The sequence below is a fragment of the Jatropha curcas genome, chromosome 8 (genome assembly GCF_041381405.1).
Source record: "Jatropha curcas cultivar XTBG-Jc1 chromosome 8, XTBG_Jcur_1.0, whole genome shotgun sequence".
NCBI lineage: Eukaryota > Viridiplantae > Streptophyta > Magnoliopsida > Malpighiales > Euphorbiaceae > Jatropha > Jatropha curcas.
Window position 1 is genome coordinate 7,994,789 of NC_143158.1, and position 22,315 is coordinate 8,017,103.

The following is a 22,315-nucleotide window of genomic DNA, read 5'->3' on the forward strand; positions in this document are numbered from 1 at the left end:
TATTTCTAAATTTAGAAATCTTGCAAACATTTTTGAACATCCAAAAAAAGAATAACAAGCAAACAAAATGAGACGGAGGGAATATATGAAACTAAAGAAACAAATTAGCAATATTAAAAATTGAAATATTACATTTTTCTAATAATTTGCTTTGCGTTTAATTAGTAAAAACAAATTACAAGCTACCCCAAATTGAAAAACTGTAGAGTTTTGGATTTTCATAACAAAAGAGTCAAAGAGCTCATCCATGATGTCTTGTCCAAATTGGTCCTTAAGAAGTGGCTCTAAGCCTGCCCTGGTATGAGATGATATCATTCTTGCTTTTGTTAGAATACTGTCTTGGGTCTTCTTTAAGGGTATGCTCACTGATCTTTCTACATTGAAACATCCATTGCGTTCTATACCTTCTTCTAATTCTTCTGCAGAGGGAAAATATATTGGAATGTTGAAGGAATCCACTTTTTCTTTACTTATGATTCCCTGCCTCATCAAATAGATCAATTAGAAAAGATTTATAGTGACTTGTGGCCTAACTATTTGTGATTAACTATATTGTATATTATGATTAACTGATGGATTTTATCAGTATTTGTAAATAAATCTTATACTAAGCAGGACTTAGGGTATGTTATTTTAGTAGCGTTTAGCTATTAGTTATTTAAGTATTTTTTCATAAAATGTTAAAAGCTAAACGTTATATAAATTAACTTTTTATAAAACGTTAACTTAATCTCTAAAAGTTAGTTTAAATATTATGTTACTGGTTTAGATATTATGTTACCAAATATTATAAAAAATAGTTTTTAGCATTTTGATTTAAAGCTACTACCGAAGACAGCCTTAATTGATAAAAGAACCTGTAATATATAGTTTTAAATATGAGAGTCCTAACCTTATTAGCCAAGTCCATGAGGCAAGAACCCAAAAGATCATATGCCACATTGGAGAAAACTTGAGAATGAGGAATTCCACCCAACCGCCCTGGAAATGTAAGTATAACTAACCCGCCGGCAATTACTTCTTTTGCCCTAAAATCAAGAAAGCAATCCATGTCTCTGTCAAACTGGTCTTTGAAGGCCTTCACAGTTTGATCTCCTGAATCGGAATAGTGAATCCTCCCTTTATTCCAAGCAGGAGAGCTTTTGTCCACTATCTCTTTTGGCACTTGAGAAAGCCATTGAAGAGCATAGGAAGAATGGACAATGTGAAGTGAGGCATTAGGAAATAAGCGGCCGTGGAAGGAACCTGTGATGGTATATATAATTGCATCAAACTCTATTATGATTAACTATATTTTTTAAAGAATATACTTCCAGTAAATTAAAATAAGGCATTTATTTATATTTATATATAAAATAACTTATTTGTTTCAATAAAAAGAGTAGTACTATTTCTTTAATTTTTTAATAACCTGGCACTCCAATGGCATAGTATTGCCTGTTGGTAGGAAGAGAAGAGAAGAGAGTGTTGAAATCATTGGAAGAATGATCATTCAGGAAAACTTGGAACTCTACTTGTACGCCTTCCAATGTCTCATACTTAATCTCTATAGCTTCAATTATGTTTTGAACTGCAACAAATGTGTTAGGCCCTGTAGAGCAACCCATGTCTGTGATTTGAAAAGTATTGTTTGATGCAGAATTAATTTTGATATCAAGCTTTTCAATAATTGCCTCTTTGATAAGTTCCTTTACTGAATCTACTGCTCCTCTCTGCCAAAAAAATTTTTTTTAAAATGAAATAATTTTTTTACAAAAAAACTCGATGTAGTTAATTTGTCTTTGAACGTACTACTACGAATATAACATTTAACATGATCATGAATCGATAATAAATCTAACTTACAAAATGAGTATTCTATTGAGCCCCTCTCTCCTTTTTCTTTTTAAAAAATTTTGCACCCCTGTTAATAAATATATTTGTCTAAATTAACGCATTTAGACTTCGTTTATTTCTAAAATAACTTATATTTGGAAAAATATTTTCAAATGACTTATTTTCCATTATTTAGTTGCAATATTAAAAATTAATTAAAAATATTAAAATTTTTTAACTCACTGTAAAAATATTAATCTTCTATATAATCTATATTTTTATCATATATAAAAGCAGGGAGTTTGTCTTACATAGCCAAGTGTACGTATCATAATTTGTCACTTACCATTATTTTGGATTATAAAATGACGAATGATAGAATTATAATATAATTTAACACAATTTAAAAAATTATAAGAAGATTTGTTTTATATTTCAGATAATCCCTTGTCAAGATAATGTTTATAAAAAAGATTATCTCTAGCATTTAATATATTAATATAAATTATTTTTTTCTTAGAAAACAATTAACAAGTAATCCACATAAATAAAAAAGTGTGAATAAACAATATATTACTATTAAATAAACAATATATAAATAATTTAAAAAATATAAATTAAAACATATGGGATATGATAATTTTTAAAAAAGTAGGACATCTATATGCTTAGGACACATTACACTAAATAAGTAATACATTAATATTTTAAATAAATAAATAATCTTTTATAATAAATTATAAACATAAAACAAAAAAAAAAAAGCTTAATTTCTTATTTCAACGAACAAAAACAAATTTAAAAAAAAACACATCATTTTTTATTTGTAATAAAAAAATTGGTTGATTAGCTTGGTGTATAGAGTAGTCTCATATATCAGAAACTAGGTTGTATAGAAGTAAGACACGAGATACGAGAACGTACAAATACGAAAATCTTTAAAAAGTAGGACATTTATTTGCTTAGGACATGCTATATTAAATAAGTAATATATTCATATTTCAATTATAAACATATTAAAAAAACACTTCATTAATAAATTATAAACATAAAATAAAAAAACTTAATTTTTTATTTCAATGACACAAAAAAAAAATAAAAAAAACACTTCATTTTTTATTGGTTTATAAAAAAAAACCTTGGTTGATTAGATTGTTATATTGAGTAGTTTCATATACCAGGAGCTAGATTGCGTGAACACGGGACACGAGATACAGGAACGTACGGGCATGACAATTTTTAAAAAGTAGGATATCCACACGCTTAGGACACACTGCACTAAATAAGTAATACATTAATATTTCAAAGAAATAAATAATCATTTATAATAAATCATAAACATAAAATAAAAATATTTAATTTCTTATTTCAACGAAACAAAATAAATTTAGAAAAAACACTTCATTTTTTATTGGTAATAAAAAAATATTGATTGATTAGTTTGATGTATGGAGTAGTCTTATTTACTAGGAGCTAGATTGCACGGACATGTTACACGAGATACGATATTTTTTAAAAAAGTAGGACATCCACACGCTTAGAACATATTATACTAAATAAGTAATACATTAATATTTTAAATAAATAAACAATCATTTATAATAAATTATGAACATAAAAATACTTAATTTCTTATTTAATTACACAAATAAATTTTTAAAAAAAGTTTTATTTTTATTGGTAATAAGAAAAAATCTTGGTTGATTAGCTTTGTGTATGGAATAGTCTCATATACTAAGAGCTAGGTTGCACGAACACATGATGCAAGCTACGAGAATATACGAGATGCAATAATTTAAAAAAAAAAAAGAACATTCACACGCTTAGGACACATTACACTAAATAAGTAATACATTAATATTTCAAATAAATTATAAACATAAAATAAAAAAGACTTAATTTTTTATTTCAATGAGACAAAAATAAATTAAAAAAAACACTTCATTTTTATTGGCAATAAAAAAAATCTTGGTTGATTAGCTTGGTATATAGAATAGTCTCATATACTAGGAACTAGATTGCACGAACACAGGATGCAAGATACGAGAATATACTGGATACAATAATCTAAAAAAAGTAGAACATCCACACGCTTAGGACACACTACATTAAATAAGTAATACATTAATATTTCAAATAAATAAACAATCATTTATAATAAATTATAAACATAAAATAACAAAGACTTAATTTTTTATTTCAATGAGACAAAAATAAACTTAAAAAAACACTTCATTTTTTATTGATAATAATAAAAAAAAAATCTTGGTTGATTAGCTTAGTGTATGGTGTAGTCTCATATACCAAGAGTTAAGTTGCATAGATATGGTACACGAGATACGAGAATATATATGATACGATAATTTTTAAAAAATTAGGACGTTCACACGCTTAGGATACATTAAATAAGTAATATATTGATATTTCAAATAAGTAAACGATCATTTATAATAAATCATAAGTATAAAATAAAAACACTTAATAAATCATAAAAAATACTTAATTTTTTATTTCAATATAATTAGTTAAATTCTTAAAATTATTGTCACTATTGAAAAATACTTTCAGTGTGTATGCATTTTTTTTATATAAGTCATACCGTATATGACTTTTACTATTGTATACCTTATAAAAGACTTTGCAGGATATTTAAGAAGGCATCTCTTAGCATTGCAACTTTTCAGCATATCTCAATGAGATACAATTTATCATTTTATTATATAATTTTACTATTTTTGAATGATGTTATAAAATATTATTTCATTCTTTAATAGTATTCCGAATATCGCGCGGGTTCTAACACTAGTAATATATAAAAGCAGAGAAGTCTATCTTAAATAACAGCCAAGTGTAAGTCTCTCAAATTGCCAAGTGTAAGGAGATCAGTTATTCAGCGTAATTGTAAAGAGATGAATTGTAATGACATCAATTATAAGAAGATTAGTTCTTTTATATTTTCAGATAATATCATATAAGGGGAAAAAAAAAAAGAAAACTAAATTAATATTAATAAACCAAAACTATTTTATTTGAAAATAAAAAAATATAAGGAAAATAATTTCGATAATTTTCTCTTCAAATTACAAGAAAAATAAAAACATTAAAATAAATTTGTGGAGAAACATTAATTTTATTTTTCTTTTATATCCAACATAAAAAGTAACATAAGTTTTTTTGCGAAAAAAAATTTAGTTTCTTCTTATTTTTCTAATCATTCATTAATAAAAAAAAGATACAAAAATAAATTAAAAAAAAAACTTTATTTTTTTTAGTAATAAAAAAATCTTGGTTGATTAGTTTGATATATGAAGTAGTCTCATATACCAGGAGTTAAGTTGTACGAACACGGGATACGAGATACAAAAACGTATGTGATACGATAATTTTTAAAAAAGTAGTACATCTATACGCTTAGAACACACTACATTAAACAAGTATCATACATTAATATTTTAAATAAATAAACAATCATTTATAATAAATCATAAACATAAAATAAAAAATATTTAATTTCTTATTTCAATATAATTAGTTAAATTCTCAAAATTATTATCAGTAGTGAAAAATACATTAATATTGTGTATGTATTTTTTTATGTAGGTCATACTAGAAGTGTCAAAATCAGTCATGACAGGTGAGCACGATTCGCCTAACACACAAAATAAATGGGTTAGGGTTGAGGTTAAACAAGTTCGTGTCATAAACGAGTTACCCATTTTTGATACAAATATAAACGTGTCGTGTCACGGGTTGACACGCAGTTTAGGGGAGTGACCATTTTATTTAAGAGTAAAGAAGTAATTTTAGTGTAAGATATAAATACTTCAACTAAAACCTATTTAAATTTTATTGTTGTATTACTTTTTTGTTTTAGTTATGAATCTTGAAGAATTTATGCATTTTATGTGTGAAAATTTATTTTTAAATATGATTGAGATAAATAGATTAAAATTTAAAAATACTATAAACAGGTTAAGTGAGTTGTATATAGGTCAACATGACCCACTTAACCTATTTATAATATCAAGTGGTTATATGTGTTGTATATGGGTCAACACGACCCACTTAACCTGTTTATAATATTTGACGGGTTAAATATGTTGTGTTCATGTTACCTGCCTAATTTTCGTGTCGTGTTCATGTCGATTTTATAAAAGATTATTTCATCATTTAATATTGCTCCACACATGGCGCGAGTTCTAACACTAGTAATAATAGAAATTTTGTATTTTAAAAATTTTATGGTTAAATATGAGAAGAATGCAAAAAGATAGTAAATTATGAAAGTCGCCAGTGATCTCCAGTGGTGGTTAGTGGTGAACAGTGACTGGTGGTAATGGCTATCGATGATTAATAAATTAAAAAAAAAAAAAGATTTATAAGATTACAATAAGTTTGTCGATGTCGGGAAAATGTTTTACTCTCCTGAAATGAGAAATCATTTTCTTTAAAAATGATTTAATTTTCCTTTGATCAGGAAAATATTTCCCGTTGATTTATTTTCTTGAACAGCCCAAATAATAAAAAATTGTGAAAAATATTTTTCTACAAGTGATTTTACGGAAACAAATGGACCTTAATTCAATACCAATTTAAAAAACCTAATTCGATTATTAGCTATCTCTTCCTCAAATGAATAAATAAATAAAAATACTATCTATTTAAAATTCAGAAAGAAATATAATTTAAGGAGATTCCTAATTCTTGTAACCTTTCTTGGAATGACTGATTTACGCTTTTTTTTAATTGGAAATATTCTATTTCTACTCAAAAAAAAAAAAAAAAAAAAACAAAAAAGGGGTCTTTGCACTCTAAAAGCTCGAAGTAACCTTACAAGAAATATACAATATGAAAAATAACCATAATTAAGTTTATAACCAAGAGATAAATATATACCTGGCTACTGGAGTTATTAGCATAGCTATGAAGGCCATGTCCACCATTCATTGGATATGCCTTTGACAAATTCCCATTCTCCATAATGCTAATCTTGGCTCAGATCTCTCCCTCACAATCTTTCTTTTACAACTAGGCTCTCTTATACTGATTATACTGGCTTTAATTATATATACACACAGTCTTCAACTCTAGCTTGGTTGATCAAAAAATTTCACATTATATTATATCGATAGAGATTGAAAATTTTTGAATTCGAGTCTTGAAATTTAATATAATAAATTTTTATTAATTTATTGTGAATTATTAGAGGGAGAATCACCTCTATTTGTATATCACAATTCTTTAATTCAATTCAAAAATTATATAAAGAAGCATACAAAAGTGGTCCAATGTGAGATTTAGGTTTTGACAAATGATGTGTTGATGAAGAAGTTTTCTGCTAAAACCAAATGTTAATTTTTTTTAATTTAAATTTAAATTTAAATTTTTTATTTTTTATTTTTATTTTATTTTTAAACCAAATGATGTGTTGTAGGTATGTTTGCTAGTGGAATTCAATTATTTCTACATAAAATATATAATAACTTCATAACACATGAAGAAGATCTGTTTGTCCAAAGTTGTTTAACAATTGCATTTGGATGGTACTTGTACAGAAAGATGGAGTTTTCTACATGGTATATTCCCTTCCTAATTTTATTTCGTTTCAAATTACTGTAATTGATTATGGGTTCGAGAATTTAAAAAAAAAAAAAAAAAAAAAAAAAAAAAAAAAAAAAAAAAAAGAAGAAGAAGAAGAAGAAGAAGAAGGAGAAGAAGAGAACATGTACTTCCAACATTAAACTAACTTTATTATCGATTGACATACATAATACTCCCTCGTTCTATTTTGTTTGTTTATTATTCCTTTTTAGATGTCCCAAATGTTTCAAGGTTTCTAAATTTAGATATATAAATAATTATTTTTCTCATAGTAACTTTTATGATTGCTTCTTAAATAAAGAACTTTTATTAATATCTTAATGAATTAAGAGTAAAAAATGACAAAATAATTTTTATCGATTAAATTCTTAATATGCATGTTTTATTAATCAATGTAAACAAAATGAGACGAAAGGAGTAGTTAAATTCACATCTGTTTACATAAATACAATGTTTTAATTGATCCAAAATTTTGAATTTATATGAAATATGACCATATATATATATATATATATATATATATATATATATATATATATATATATATATATATATTCCAGAGCTCCGATGAAATTTTAAAATAAAAAATTTAAATTGAAATATATTTTTTATAATATTGGTATGTAGAATTTGAATGTAAATATAAAATAAAATTTCACATTTTAATCCAAATAACAAATTTTAATTTTCTTAATTTTTTATTTATTAATCATATAGTTTAATAAAAATATTAAATTATTAAATTATTTTTTGTTACATTTTTTTAAAATTTAATAATTTGTAAAAGAAATCTCCTATGTAATTTTTAAATTAAGTAGTTTAGATGTATTTAGAACTATTAAATTAGTAAATAATTATTTTCTTTTTGGAATAATGTTGAAGTAAATTGTATAAATTTACAAGATAGTTTGATTATTTTCTGTAGTTTCTGATTTTGTATTGTAATTTTTATGAACTTTTGGGGAAAAAAAAATACCTCTTACTGGGCTAGAATTTCAAATTTGCGACAAGGAAGGAAACTTATCAAATACTATATAAACTTAACTTTTTGAATAAAAAAATATTTATTTGTATTTAGATAAGTATATATTTGAAAAAATAGTGAATTTAAATTTGTTAAATTTATATTTTAAGTGATCTTTGAAATTCAAATGGTAATGAATTTGAATTTAAATTTTAAGTTATTATTATTTTTTTAAAAATAAAATGGAACCTCATTAAGCAATATAGATAACAATGCTTCAACAAAAAATGGAGAAAGGATTGCTCTCGTGCTTCAAGAATAAATGGAGAAAGGATTGCTCTCCCATCCTAGGATTTTACATTTGCACTCTGTTTAGAACAAATAAATTTTAATGATTTTGTAGAATTTATTTAAAAATACACGTTTGTATTTAGAATGAAAAAAATATAGATTTCAATTTTATGAATTCAATTTCATAGAATGAACATAACTGTACTAAATCCCAAAAAAATAGGTGGAATTTTCAAATGAATTCTACAAAACTATAAGCAACTCAAATTTTTATGACAAAACTACCCTTCTCATTCTATAAAGTGAAATTTTCAATTATTTTACTTATGTAACTTATTTATTTTATCAAATTTGACAAAAATCATTTAAATATTTTATTTTTTTCAGAAAAATATTTTCTTATTATTTTTTATTTTAATATTTCTCATCTTTTGTTTTAATATTTTTTAGCATGTCTTTTACTATTAAGGAGACAGAATGATTCAAGTTAAATATATATTTATCACCCAATTAAATGTAATAATTTTATTAATATTATTTTTATTTTATATATTTATTTTAATAAAAATATAAAAAAATTATGTAGCATAACATAAATATAATTGGTATTTATTATTTATTTTTGTGAAATTACTATTTCAAGAATATTTTAGGAAACAAAAGCAAATGAATTTTCAATTATGATTTATTCCATACATGATTATATGGAATTCAATTGAATTATGTGTTTTAAATTAACCATACTAAACATGAATAATTCATTTACAAATGAATTCATTCACAAATTAATTTCATATTTTGAATTTATTTATACCAAACAGAGTGTTAACAAATTGAAAGCAAATACTAGAAATCTTAGAAGTTATAGATACAAAATAAGAAAAATTATAAAACAACACTTAGTTGTTAATTACTCTTCCTCCAAGGAAGAAAGCCATAGGGTGCAAGTGGATATTCAAAGTTAAATACTTATCTGATGGAACTATAGAATGATATAAATCCAAACTAGCAGTCAAAGGCTATAGCCAATTACTTGCCTTAGCGCTAATGAGAATATTCTTAGCTATTACCATAGCTAGAGGTTTAGCATCTTCATCAATTAGATATAAACATGCATATTTGCAAGGTTATATTGATGAAGAGATATATGTCTCCTCCTAAAGGGTATACAAAAGCAAACTCAGGTCAAGTTTGCCAACTCCTGTAGTCTTTCTGTGGGTTAAAACAAGCTGGGAGATAGTGAAATAAAGAGTTTACTTCCAAGTTGAAAATTTATGGTTTTCAACAATCTCTATATGATTATTATATTTACAAAAGGGTCAGGACCACTTTCATAGCGTTATTAGTTTATGTAGATGATGTACTTCTAACTTGTGCTTATCCAGCTCTTCTTATATTTACAAAAGGGTCAGGACCACTTTCTGATTTTTGATTTAATAAAAATTCAAAGTTTTCGAAAATAAAAATTTAAAATATTTCATTATGGCACGCTGATTTTGTAAATGACCAATCATATAAATTTTGATAACATTATACACATATTTCATACTAATAGCAATAGTTTTTAGGATTTTTTGGCTTTATATACAAAATATTAATTAGGTGCGTAATTAGTATAATTTTTAAAATAATAATTTTCACATTTTTTAACTATATAGTAAATGTTAAATTTATCTAATTTTGCAAATTGAAGTATTCAATAAAATAATTTTACACATTGAAGTGTTTAATAACTGTAATTTTATAAATTGAAGTATTTAATAGGTCAAAGTAAAAATTGAGAGTGTCACAAAATTAAAGTGACAAAACTTAAAGGTGAATTTATGTATTGAGCCGTTTTGAATTTTATTTTTTTTCAAATCAAATTACTGTAATTGATTATGGGTATTGAATTCTTAGTTTTCGACATGGTGTTGGAGAATTGAAAGTAAAAACGAGAAGAAGGAGAAGACGATAACATGGGTCCAACATAAAAACAATTTTATTATCAATTGAGGTATAGCCAAATCCATAGATTGAACTCTTGTAATAAATATACTCCTAAAATGTAAAAGTACAAGTTCACAATTGAATTTTATAAAATTATTTCATTTTAAGGAGGATATAGTTATCATTGAAATGAGAAAGTATAGGGTACAAGAACGGAAGTTAGAATTTATAAAAGAGGAGGGCAAACTACTATAAAAATTTATTAAGAGAATATTATGAAAAAAAGGAGGGGGCAAAATGGTTAAATATGTTTTAAAATTTTCTCTATGCCAAGGTTAGAATCACAAAGTTGTAAAGGGAAATTTAAAATAAAAAAAAAAAAAAAAGAAAAGAAAAAGCAATTGCCCCTCTCCTCCACTGTGTAGTTTCGTCTTTGATAGGATAATGATAGGCCCTCTGCAAATTTAAGGGTGCTACAAAGCAAATCGCACAAACTTTAATGGCAAAATTATGCATTAGGCCATTGAGATCTATAATGGTTAAATTCACATCTATTTACATAAATAAAAGTTTTGATTGACCAAAAATTTTGAATTTATATGAAATATGGCCATATATATTATCAATTCAAATATAAATTCTTCCAAAGCTTTCGAATGAAACTTTAAAATACAAACTTTAAATTGAAATATATTTTTTATAATATTGATATATAGAATATGAAATGTAAATATAAAATAAAATTTCACATTTTAGTACAAATATCGAAATTTCCTTTTCTTATTTTTTTATTTTTTAATTATATAGTTTATTAAAAATATTAAAATAAAAACTTCCTATGTAATTTTTTAAACTATGTAGTTAAGATGTATTTAGAACTATTAAATTAGTAAATAATTATGTTTCTTTTTGGAATAGTGTTGGGTTAAAGTGTGTTTAGAAGAAAAATTTTTGTATTTTTTATTTTGTATTGTTATTATTATGAACTTTTGAAAAAAAAAATTGCTCTTACTAGTCTAGATTTCAAATTTGCCACCATCAGTAAAGGAAGGAAACTTATCAAAAAACTATATTAGCTTAATTTTTTAATAAAAAAAATATTTATTTGTATTTAGATAAGTTTATATTTGAAATAATAGTGAATTTAAATTTGTTTAAATTTATATTTTAAGTGATATTTAAATTTGAAATGGTGGTGATTTTGGAAAATAATGGAGGAATGCTTGCTCTCCCAGGATTTGACACTAAATGAGCAGCCGTAGCAAGTAAGTGCGCTACCACATTTACAAACCACTTTAGCAAATTGAAAGCAAATGCTAGAAATCTTAGAAGTCAAAGAGACAAAATCAGAAAAAAAGAAAAAAAAAAATTGTTTGAGCACTGTAAAGGGCTAAAATGACAAGCAGGTCTACTTCATTTTTTGTTGACTTGGCATGGTGACGTGGTATTAACGGTGTCAAACATGGACCCCAATAGTTATAATGTCAATAATTTTTAACACACATATAATGGACGCCGTAATTGCAAACTGCCACAATTGCCGAAATTAGGACGGACGGACTAAAATTGTAAAAATAATCAAAGTTGAAGGTTTTTTTTTTATCATTTAGCCTGTTATTAAGGTAGTCCACAGTTGATGTGGTAAACTATATTGACTTATATTTCTTTTTTTTTTTTTTTAAATCTTTATTAGGAAAAATGAAGGAGGGAAGAAGGAAGAATTAGATTTCTTTCTCACTTATACATTAAAGGATCCTATACTCTAAATCTAGTTGCAACTTAACTTCTAGATCAAAATTGTCTACTCAATCTTCCCCACGTTTGTGTTTTCATCTTAACTACAAACTATCTACTTACATATTATCATTGTTATCATCATCAGTGCCACCCCTTTAGCTTACTCTTCTTTTCAGATCTTTTCTATTCATGATCATTTCACTTTGCTATCTCATCCATTTAGCCCCATGATATAATAGACAACTTTTGAAAAAAAAAAATCTATATAAATAGTCATTTTAAATTATTTATCATAATACAATTCAAATTCAAGATGAGATTTTAAATTCAAATAAAAAGTAAATAAAATGACATAAAATTTATATTTTGGATAATCTCAAAAAAATTCAGTAGCTGAGCTGACTATTTGGTTACATACTCCTAATCCTTAAAATTACTATCTATGTTTATGAATCTGCCCCACCAATGAAAATCCTATTATATTCAACACAATCCTACCTACCGATAGGAACATAGGTCACATGAAAAGTAGTGTACTGGGTGATCAGGCCAATCCACTACTATCCAAATATTACTCTATTCCCTAGCCTAAAGATTGATACTAGCTCTGGCCCCTATAAGTATTGTGATAGACTTATCTTATTGTTCACTACTTTCACTTCAAACCTCTAATTACTTCTTCTATAATCACTGATATGCGTAATAGGTGTGGATTTTCCCACCTCATAAGGTCTAGTGCGTCCACCATCCCTAGGAAGGAAAATCACAAAGTGTCTTTCCTTATGTTGGTTACGGCCGATCCCAACAAAAGAAATTCCCTATGCTCCTTAGTTGTGTCCTAAAATTCTAACCTAAGCCGTTATACCAACTTTGTCACGACCCGAAACCATCGGCCGGAACGGCACTAGGACCCAGGTAAGTTTAAGGCCCCGAGGCCTGTAGTAAGCCTAACTAAAAAAAAAAAAAAATCAATTATATCAATGTAAATTCTAAGTATTAAGCCCATATTGCCATGCGAAAATAAACCTCATATTTATATTATAATTCGGCCCCAAATTATAACATCTTAAACATTTACAAATTGGCACAACTTACAATACACCACATTTATAATATGCGTTCACAGAATTATTTCATCTATATTAATACATGACTAAATGAAAGAGTTATTTCACAATAGAATTTCCTAAAATTTATATATATATATATATATATATATATATATATATATATATGAAATCTGAAAGAAAATGCAGAGCAAAGCTTCTTCTTATTTAATGGCGTCGCTTGAGAAGGATGAACAACCCAACGGCAAAAGGATCAGCAGTTCTTTCTGAGTAAAGCTCTGCAAATCTTACCTCATATCTCTTGAATAGCTCTTCTGTAAGTTCATTTCCAAAGTGGGCTTTGAGAATGGTTTCAAAGCCAGACCTAGTCTCTCTTGGATTAGGTATTGGGATGGCAGATTTTGCAGGTATTTTTTCCAGTTTTGTGATGCTAAATTGACCATTTTTTTGTATTAAATTTATTACCTCTTCTATTGAGGGGTTGTACATAGGCAAGTTGAACGAGTCTATTTTATCCCAGCTTAGTATTCCCTGAAGAGTTAAAAACCAAAAAACAAAAGAAAAAAAAAAAGTTATGATAAACCCAAATGAATGGAGGGAAAGAGTAATTAAAAAAAAGGAATAATATTTAGAATCTCAAACTTGAACAAATATTTTATGTTTTCACTTTTCTATAACTATGGCCACCTATATATAATCATTTTTAAAATTGCCTTACTTTTTCATATCTCATTTTTAGGGATGAAAGTAGAACGGGTATTTAAGGATGTTCAATCCGATCCGTTTATTATAGATTTTGATAGTTATAAACGGAAATGGATATAGACAGTAAAATTACAAACCGTGATGGATTTGAATAAGATACGGATTTCGGTCAATGAATATTCATTACCCGCTACGATTCATTTAATTAAACAGATTAAACTTTTAATTTTTATATGTATCATGTTCATATTGAAATTATTAAATGATTACTATTCATGTTGACCCTAATTAAGTTAGGGAGTTAAATAGATTTGTGTCAAACTTCACGTGCTAACCCATTTTAATACCCCTAGATTTACTCATATATTAAGTCACCTAATGAAGGTATATATGACAAAGGAGCGATCTTTATCTTTTTTACGAGAAAAAAAAATGGATAAACAAATAATAATTGGTGATAATTTTTTAAAATAGTAATTTTTTTTTTTTTTTTTTTGTATTAAGAGAGGGTATTCAAATCTCGATCTACCGTCAGATTGTATATGCATATGTATTTATCACTAGGTTATGCATTAATGTGCAAAATAGCAATTAATTATTAACAATACAAATTAAGTGATGTTGATATATAAAGTGAAAAGTCAGAAATAGTAGATGCTAAAGAAGTCATCTTCAAAGATGTCATCAAAATTGTTAATTTGGATAAATTTTTTAGATTTATTTCATGATTAACAAATAATCTTTCAAATGATTCCTATATGAGGTTGTGTGTATATATATATATATATTCAAATGAAATGATAAATAACATTTAAAATTGCATCATTTTGGCATACCTCATTGGCCATATCAACCAGGCAAGATTCCAATGGAAGAAACAGTTGTCCAAGTGAAAATTCTGAAGGAAGAGTTCCATTAGGCCTTCCTGGAATAAGCAAAGCCATTAATCCACCAGGAACAATCTCTTCTGCTCTACCACTTAAAAATGATTCCATATCTGATCCATATTGAGCAGAATATGCCTCACAAACTTCATTTGGTGCATTTGCATAATGAATTCTTCCTTTATTGCAAATTCCGGAACTCAAGTCACTTAACTCTGGTGGTGCCCTGGAAAGCCAATGGAGTGCAAAAGCTGAATAGGCAAAGTTTAAAGATGATCTTGGAAATAATCTGCCATGAAAGGAGCCTGGAACTCCATAACCAAAATATTTCCTATCTGAAGGAAAATTGGTAAAAAGGGTATTGAAATCATTAGAAAGATGATCATTGAAATACACTTGAAATTCTGGTAGGAGATTGTCATTATAGCCTTTGGTTTTGGTTTTGTATGCGTTAATGACTCCTCCTATTATGTTGTTGACTGAAATGAATGTATTTGGCCCAGTTGAACAACCCAGATCAGCAACTGTAAATAGATTTGAAGAATTGTGTTCTATTTCAAGATTTTCAATAATTCCTTCAAGCAACATTGATTTTGCTGCTTCTGCTCCTTCTTTCTATATGGGAAATGCACGAGATTCAGAATTCAACAGTGATTAATCCAATAATAATATAATTAATATCCAATTAATCCTAATAATTCAGAATTCAATAGACTGAAATAATATTATCGACTATACAACAACAGTAATCATCCCATATAGGGGCATATGTGAGCCGAGCCGGCTGGATAGCTATTCAAGCTCAGCTCGAGAAAAGTTGAAAAAAATTTGGTTTGAATCGAGCTCGAGCCCAAAATTTTCAGGCTCATCGAGTTTCGAGCCTAGCTTCAAGCCTTGTTCACACTCTTAATCCTCTTGGGTCACAAAATTGGTGAAAACTCTTGTGGTCGAAGACTTAAACTTGATACCTCTCACCCCCGGAGATTTGATCTCAAGACTTCTCACTCGTTACAGAAGTGAGAATATTAACCAGACCACATTTAATTGCCAGAAAAATATTTTTAACCTTTGAAATTAAACTTACCTGTTTAGTAGAGTTGTTAGTGTAGCTGTAAAGGCCAGTGCCACCGGTCATGGGGAACGTCTCTGCCATATTTCTTGTAATCTGCAGGAGAGATTACAACGTTTATCTATTTACTTGGAAACTAAAATAAATAGACACACAAAGTCAGAGCCGTCCTAAGGGTAACGAGGTTGTAGTATTGTTTCAGAACAATGATTTTGGAATCTGGTTTTCGTCATTTAATAATTGTTTTACTCTAATATTTAAATAATTAGTTACAATCATAGCAGTATTGACCATTGACAAAAATCCATGAAGAAAGTTGTGGTGGAGGTGAGTGATGGGAAAAGTTGGATTTAGTGATGAATTGTTACAGGTCAAATGCATCAATTTATCTATGAATTTTATGAAAAGAGTTTTTATGACACTTTAAATTTTATGAAGGAACTTATTATGTTTTTAAAATTACGAATTTTGGCAATATTGTATTCTTCTCCATACTAATAATAATAAATTTTTTGTGTTTTTGATATTTATATGCGAAATATTTACTTGATATGTGGTTATTATAATTTTTTCTATAGTAATTTTCACATTTTTTTTACATATACAATAAATATTTAATTGATCTAATTTTACAAGTTTAAACGTTCAATAGAATAATTTTTACATGTTAAAATATTTAATGGTTGTAAGTATTGAAGTGTTGAATAGTTCAAAATAAAAGTTGAGGTTGTCATAATTTATTTTTATAAAATATATGGATGAATTTATGCATTATGCTAGTAATTACAAAATAACTAGTTTCCAATGTTGATATTTTTCAAAAAGTTGTTATTTTTTTGTAACTAGTTATGCATCCAGTATGCGAATTATATAATTTTATATTTTTAATCAATTTGAATGGAGTATTATAATTCAACTCATATAATTATTTACTTTTTTTATGAAATTCTCATATATTCAATTGAAATATTTATTAATTTATTGATTTTTTATAATTAGATAAGATATAAGAAGATTTAATTATAATGCAATAAATTTTAATAATGAATTGAAATTATATTTTTTCATTAATTAACCGCATTATTATAACTCTATTATTTAATTAATATTTATTAATGATAACTCTGTTAGATTTCATTAGTTTATAACTCGATTATTTAATAAAAAAATTATTTTTTATTAAATGTGAACTCCATTAGATTCCATTAACTTAATATTTATTAAATGAAAAAAAAATAGTAATGTCATATCATTATTTTCATACTCCAATATCATTTTCATACTCCACTATGCTGTCACATCGTCACTCTATACTCTAATATGTTATCACGTCATCATCCATATTTAAAAATTATATATTTATATGGTATAGATATATGGCTTGAACTGTCAATATTTTATTTATTTTTTAAGAATTTGTAAAAAGTGAATATTTTTTGTAAAGTTGTTGGATTACAAAATAATAGCTTTGGCTGCTAATATTTTATAAGACTTTCTAATAATTTGTAAAAAATTGTTATTGTTTAGAAAATGATTGGATTACAAAATACTAGCTCTGGCTCTCAAAATTTTATAATAGTTTCAAATATCTTTTAATGTATGATTATTATTTTTGGTTCTAACTTTTAATTTCACTCCGAATTTTTTGAACAGTTATAATTTCACTCTAAATTGTCCTTTTTACTTTGGGCACATGAACTTATCAGAAATTACACTCTAATTTGAATTAATATTCAACTCAATATTTTTACATCTTAAAATTGGTTGAATTGTAAAATCAAATACTCAATCTTGATTTTTTTATTTATTATATAAATATTTAAGTTTGATTTTATTATTTTTTTGTTTAATTGATTAGGTATGGAATCCAATTTTTTAAATTAATTTAATCAAAAATCAAACCTTAGTTTTTTTAGAGTGCAATTATAACAAATTGACTCAGGGTGTTGTAATTTACTTTTAGGGTGTAATTATACTCTAAAAATAAATTAGGATATAATTACAACTAAGTTGATAAGTTCAGGATGATGCTCAAGATACAAAAATCAATTTAGATGAAATTGCAATTAGTCTAAAAGGTTAGGTGAAATTAGAGATTGATTGCCAATGACTTGGGTTTAATTTCACTTGTTGTCCGTCAATTATACATAATTTCTCAGACATCTATCAGATGGACTCTCCCATGTGAACACAATTTCTCTTTTCTGCCCAAACATTAATCATCTTCGCCCCAAAAAATGAAGTTCTTAAGCCACCATCTCCCAAACCTCACTGACCCACCAAGAAAATTTTGCAAAGAGTAATAATAGATAGATATCAACTTTTTTGACCAATAGAAAAAGTTAGGAAAAACAAAAAAGCATTTAAATCTATTTCTTTGTGTTGGCATCAACAGAAGTGTTAATTTTTGTGCAAAAAGATAAAAGAAGCACAGATCTCTATAGACATAGAAAATCAAGTGATAAAAAAAAAAGTTAGAAAATCTAATAATCATGCTCTACCAGCCTATCAAGGCAACAAAAGAATGAAGAACAGAAAACTTTTAATTTTTGTTTTTTGTTCTCTATCTATGCAGGCTTGTTTCTTTTATGGCTAGCTTTGCCATTAGATTTCAAAATCTTAGACAAGCCATGTACTAGTGATACTCTCGAATCCGTAGTCAATCAAGTTACATGCTTACCTCAACGCAAGCTTGGTCTGGATGCATGTGGATCAGACGAGCTTGTTCCATGGTTCGAAAATCACCTAGTAGTCGCTGCCGCGGCCTGTTCGACTACCATGACTATGGACGCTTAGTCCTTTGCTCTAATCGGACTACTGGTGACCGCAAAAAGCGAGTGGAGTCTATGCCGGCACTAAGCAACTGTTTGGTAGTAGCAGAGACCAAAACGTGAGTTGTGGCTCATGAGGCTGACGGGAAGGCGTTGATGATTTGAAAGCTCCACTTTAATGTTAATGTTTGATATTTTCAAAGCTCCACGTAAAATTATCTGACTCAGGCCTGACATAAATGTTAATGTTCGCAAAGCTCCACGTTAGCTTTCCTTCCAACGTCAAATAGTTAAATTGACGGGTGCATTAAGGCTTGATATTTTCGTATAACAAATTGAAATTTGGCACGCAGATATAATGGAGTGTGTACTTGAGAACGGATGAAATTAAGTCCAATGTCTTGTAATGTTTTTAAATTTTTCGTGAAAGGTATCTATTTGTTATAAAAGCTGGTGGTCTACAAAATAATAAGTTTGATCCGCAAGTCAAACTACATCGCTGATGTAAATGCGCATATATGATTTGATAATATATTATATTTAAATTTACTTTCTAATACTCAAAAAAAAAGTTTAATTGTATATTTTCAAATATTTTTTAAATATATCTTTTTTATATAAAGATTGGTGGTTTACAAAATAATAGATCAAGTTGCTAATAACTTTTTTGTGAAGCTGTTGACTTATAAAATAACTAGACGAAGGTCTGTGCATTATAATAATTTTGTTGTAGTTTAATTATTCTTACACAATTACGAAACGCTTTTGTATCTTTCAAAAGATAAGATTCATCCTTTCATGTCTTTATCTACGAAGATTTAGTAATTTTATTTTTTAATTTCTCGTCCAATTACCATTTACCATTCAAAGAAGCAATATCTTTAATTTAATTTTGCTTACTCAAAACTGGTTGCCATTACAATGGTGATAGCTGGGATTAGACAAGTCATTACACTTGTTGCAGTTGAGAAGGTTAAGTAAAATCCATCAAAATATGTATTTTGATGGGCTGTTATGCTGCAATTCACATGAAACATCATAACAAACTGAGATAATATTAACTAAAAAGAGGAGTAATTAATTATTGACATACCCAATAATAAAAGCAATTAAAATACAAGAAATATTCTTTAACCAATGAAGATTTGCATGAACTTCTCTAAACAAAATTAACAAATCGATTTAGATTTATTGGGAGTAAGATTAAGAAGTTCTTAATTATTTATCTAAATATGTCTTATTTAAAAAATTTAAAAAAATTTTGAAGCCCTAATTTTAAGCTTTAATATTATATATGTAAAAAATGTATAAATTGATTTTATATATATATATATATATATATATATATATATATATATATATATATATAAAATATAGTAGATTATATATATATATATATATATATATATATATAAAATATAGTAGATTATATTTTTCACTAATTTATTAATTCAATTTTAGTTAAACTCTAACTCTCGCACTATATGAAAATTAAAAATTATTTTTAATTCATTTTTTTTAACTCTAACTCTTGCATTACACTAATCTTGATCGTGTTTTTGAATCTTAATATATATCAATTAAGTTGCGATAATCAAGTTAATGATAACTGCAATAAGATATATCCTAACTTTCAGTAGCGGATCAGTTCAAATAGTTAGGGGGTCAAAAAATAATTTTACTTAATTATGGGTGGCAAAGTTAAATTTTTTTTTTCAAAAATTTTACATTAAAAATTAATTGTTTTATTTTATTTTGGGCGGCCACAGTCCCTTGTCCCTTGGCCCTGGCCAGCATCCGCCCCTGCTAACTTTTGCATCACACATCTCTGCTTGATGACTATCATTTCAAGAAATCATATGAACTAAGATTCAAAATAATACAAAAATTCGATTAAATCAAAAAAATCATTTGAAAAATAATGAAAAATTGATTTAAGAGGATGAATATCTTTATAGTCCAAATAAAATTAAAAGAACCAGCCCAAAAAAAATTTTAAAAAAAATAAAAAAATATATAAAAAAGTGATACATAAGTGGATTGAAGTTTCATATTTTTTCCAACCTTTTTTTGTTTAGCAATGGTATGAATGAAAAAAAAAAGTGAGCCAATAAAAATAGAAACAAAGATAAACGAAATAGGATAAGAAGGAAAAGAATTTTACAGAAAAAAATAAAAGTTAAATCTTTATGGTCCAAATAAAATTAAAAAAAATATATAAAAAGACAAAAAAGAAAAAATATATGAAAGAGCTAATGTTATCTTTAATGAAGAAAAAATTATTCTGCAGTTTATAATCTGAAAAACAAAAATAGTAAAATTTAATATGAATATTAATAAATATATCAAAATAAAAAGAAACAATACAAACGAAGAAGCCAAAAATTAAAAACGGTTGTTGAATCAAATTGTGAGTGATTTGAAGAGAGAATAGTTAAAAGTCCAGAGTTACATAAATAATGTTCAACTAATAGACAAAGAGATCGCAAGTGAGTTTTTTTTTTTAAAAAATATTTTTAGATGATACCTGTAGTAAAGAAATTGGATTAGTTAAAGAGATTTAGAATTTGAATTTTTTTCAAATAGATTATTAGTGATAACAATGCAAATCATATTATTTTTAATCGATAAATAATTATATTTTGTCGTTAAAAATGAATTAAGAGTCTAGAAAATTTTTAAAAAAAGAAAAAAAGAAATTCTGAAACCAGAGGATGCCAATTCGGCATTTACAAAATATTTTTTGCTTAAGGATTATATATATGTGTGTGTGTGTGTCTTGTTACAGATGTTTGTAATACTTTCTACAATTTTTGAAATGTGACTTTTTTATTGTTGTAAAGGTTGGTTTACAAAATGATTTGTCTTGTAAAATAAATACCTATTTTATTTTGTGAAAGAATTATTCATAAAATAATAGATCCAATCATTAATTGTGGAAATGAAGAGAAATAATAAGATTTTCGATAATATTTTTATTTAAATTTAAAATATCTTAAGATAACTTTAGTGATGTCCAATTAAAAAAATTTTTAACTTAAAAATAAATATAATATTTCTAGATTTGATTGGATGTTTTTTCAAGAGATAGATATACATGGGTTATGTTCAGCAACAATTTTTTAAATAGCTTTCCGCGTTTTAACCGATTAATTACTTTTTAATATTCGGTAACATAACGTTTTAACTAGCTATTAAAGATTAAAAAACAGTTAACTCATACAATATTAACTTTTAGCGTTTTATGAAAAACTACTCAAATAACTAAATCCATACAACATTTAACTTTTAACATTCGTGAAAAGTTATTAAAACAGCTAATTAAAAACTGCTAGCAAACCAACTAATTTTACTGAATGGTCCCATAAATATAAATAATTAAGCTTTTCAAATTATTTTTTAAAATGGTAAGGAGGCATTCAATAAATATTAATATCCTTCCATATTTTGATTTTATATAATTAATTAAAATTGACACTTCA

The 22,315-nt window shown here is 26.2% G+C and overlaps 2 protein-coding genes across 2 annotated transcripts; both read right to left on the reverse strand.

Annotated features, from left to right (window-relative positions):
• Window positions 1-138: 138 nt before the first annotated feature.
• On the reverse strand, window positions 139-6,815 carry LOC105634337 (loganic acid O-methyltransferase-like). The gene is made up of 4 exons (XM_012217183.4): window positions 6,712-6,815; window positions 1,412-1,712; window positions 893-1,245; window positions 139-480 (listed from the first exon to the last, which is right to left on the reverse strand). Exons 1-4 carry the CDS (start codon window positions 6,793-6,795, stop codon window positions 139-141), a joined length of 1,080 nt encoding a protein of 359 aa, XP_012072573.3. The 5' UTR covers window positions 6,796-6,815.
• A 6,529-nt stretch (window positions 6,816-13,344) lies between these two features.
• Window positions 13,345-19,067, reverse strand: LOC105634336 (loganic acid O-methyltransferase). Its single transcript, XM_012217182.4, has 4 exons — window positions 18,743-19,067; window positions 16,078-16,158; window positions 14,946-15,608; window positions 13,345-13,935 (listed from the first exon to the last, which is right to left on the reverse strand). The coding sequence occupies exons 1-4, from the start codon at window positions 18,791-18,793 to the stop codon at window positions 13,612-13,614; spliced, it is 1,119 nt and encodes a 372-aa protein (XP_012072572.2). The 5' UTR covers window positions 18,794-19,067; the 3' UTR covers window positions 13,345-13,611.
• Between the last annotated feature and the right edge of the window lie 3,248 nt (window positions 19,068-22,315).

What these genes read in the sequence shown, in the direction of transcription:
- LOC105634337 (XM_012217183.4), bottom strand. Translation starts at nt 6,795, where the DNA reads ATGGAGAATGGGAATTTGTCAAAGGCATATCCAATGAATGGTGGACAT. An exon ending in CTATGCCATTGGAGTGCCAG is followed by an intron (nt 1,246 to 1,411) that starts GTTATTAAAAAA and finishes ATACCATCACAG; the next exon opens with GTTCCTTCCACGGCCGCTTA. An exon ending in TCATGGACTTGGCTAATAAG is followed by an intron (nt 481 to 892) that starts GTTAGGACTCTC and finishes TTGATGAGGCAG; the next exon opens with GGAATCATAAGTAAAGAAAA.
- LOC105634336 (XM_012217182.4), bottom strand. Translation starts at nt 18,793, where the DNA reads ATGGAACAAGCTCGTCTGATCCACATGCATCCAGACCAAGCTTGCGTT. An exon ending in CAGACCAAGCTTGCGTTGAG is followed by an intron (nt 16,159 to 18,742) that starts GTAAGCATGTAA and finishes TCTCTCCTGCAG; the next exon opens with ATTACAAGAAATATGGCAGA. An exon ending in CTAACAACTCTACTAAACAG is followed by an intron (nt 15,609 to 16,077) that starts GTAAGTTTAATT and finishes TTTCCCATATAG; the next exon opens with AAAGAAGGAGCAGAAGCAGC.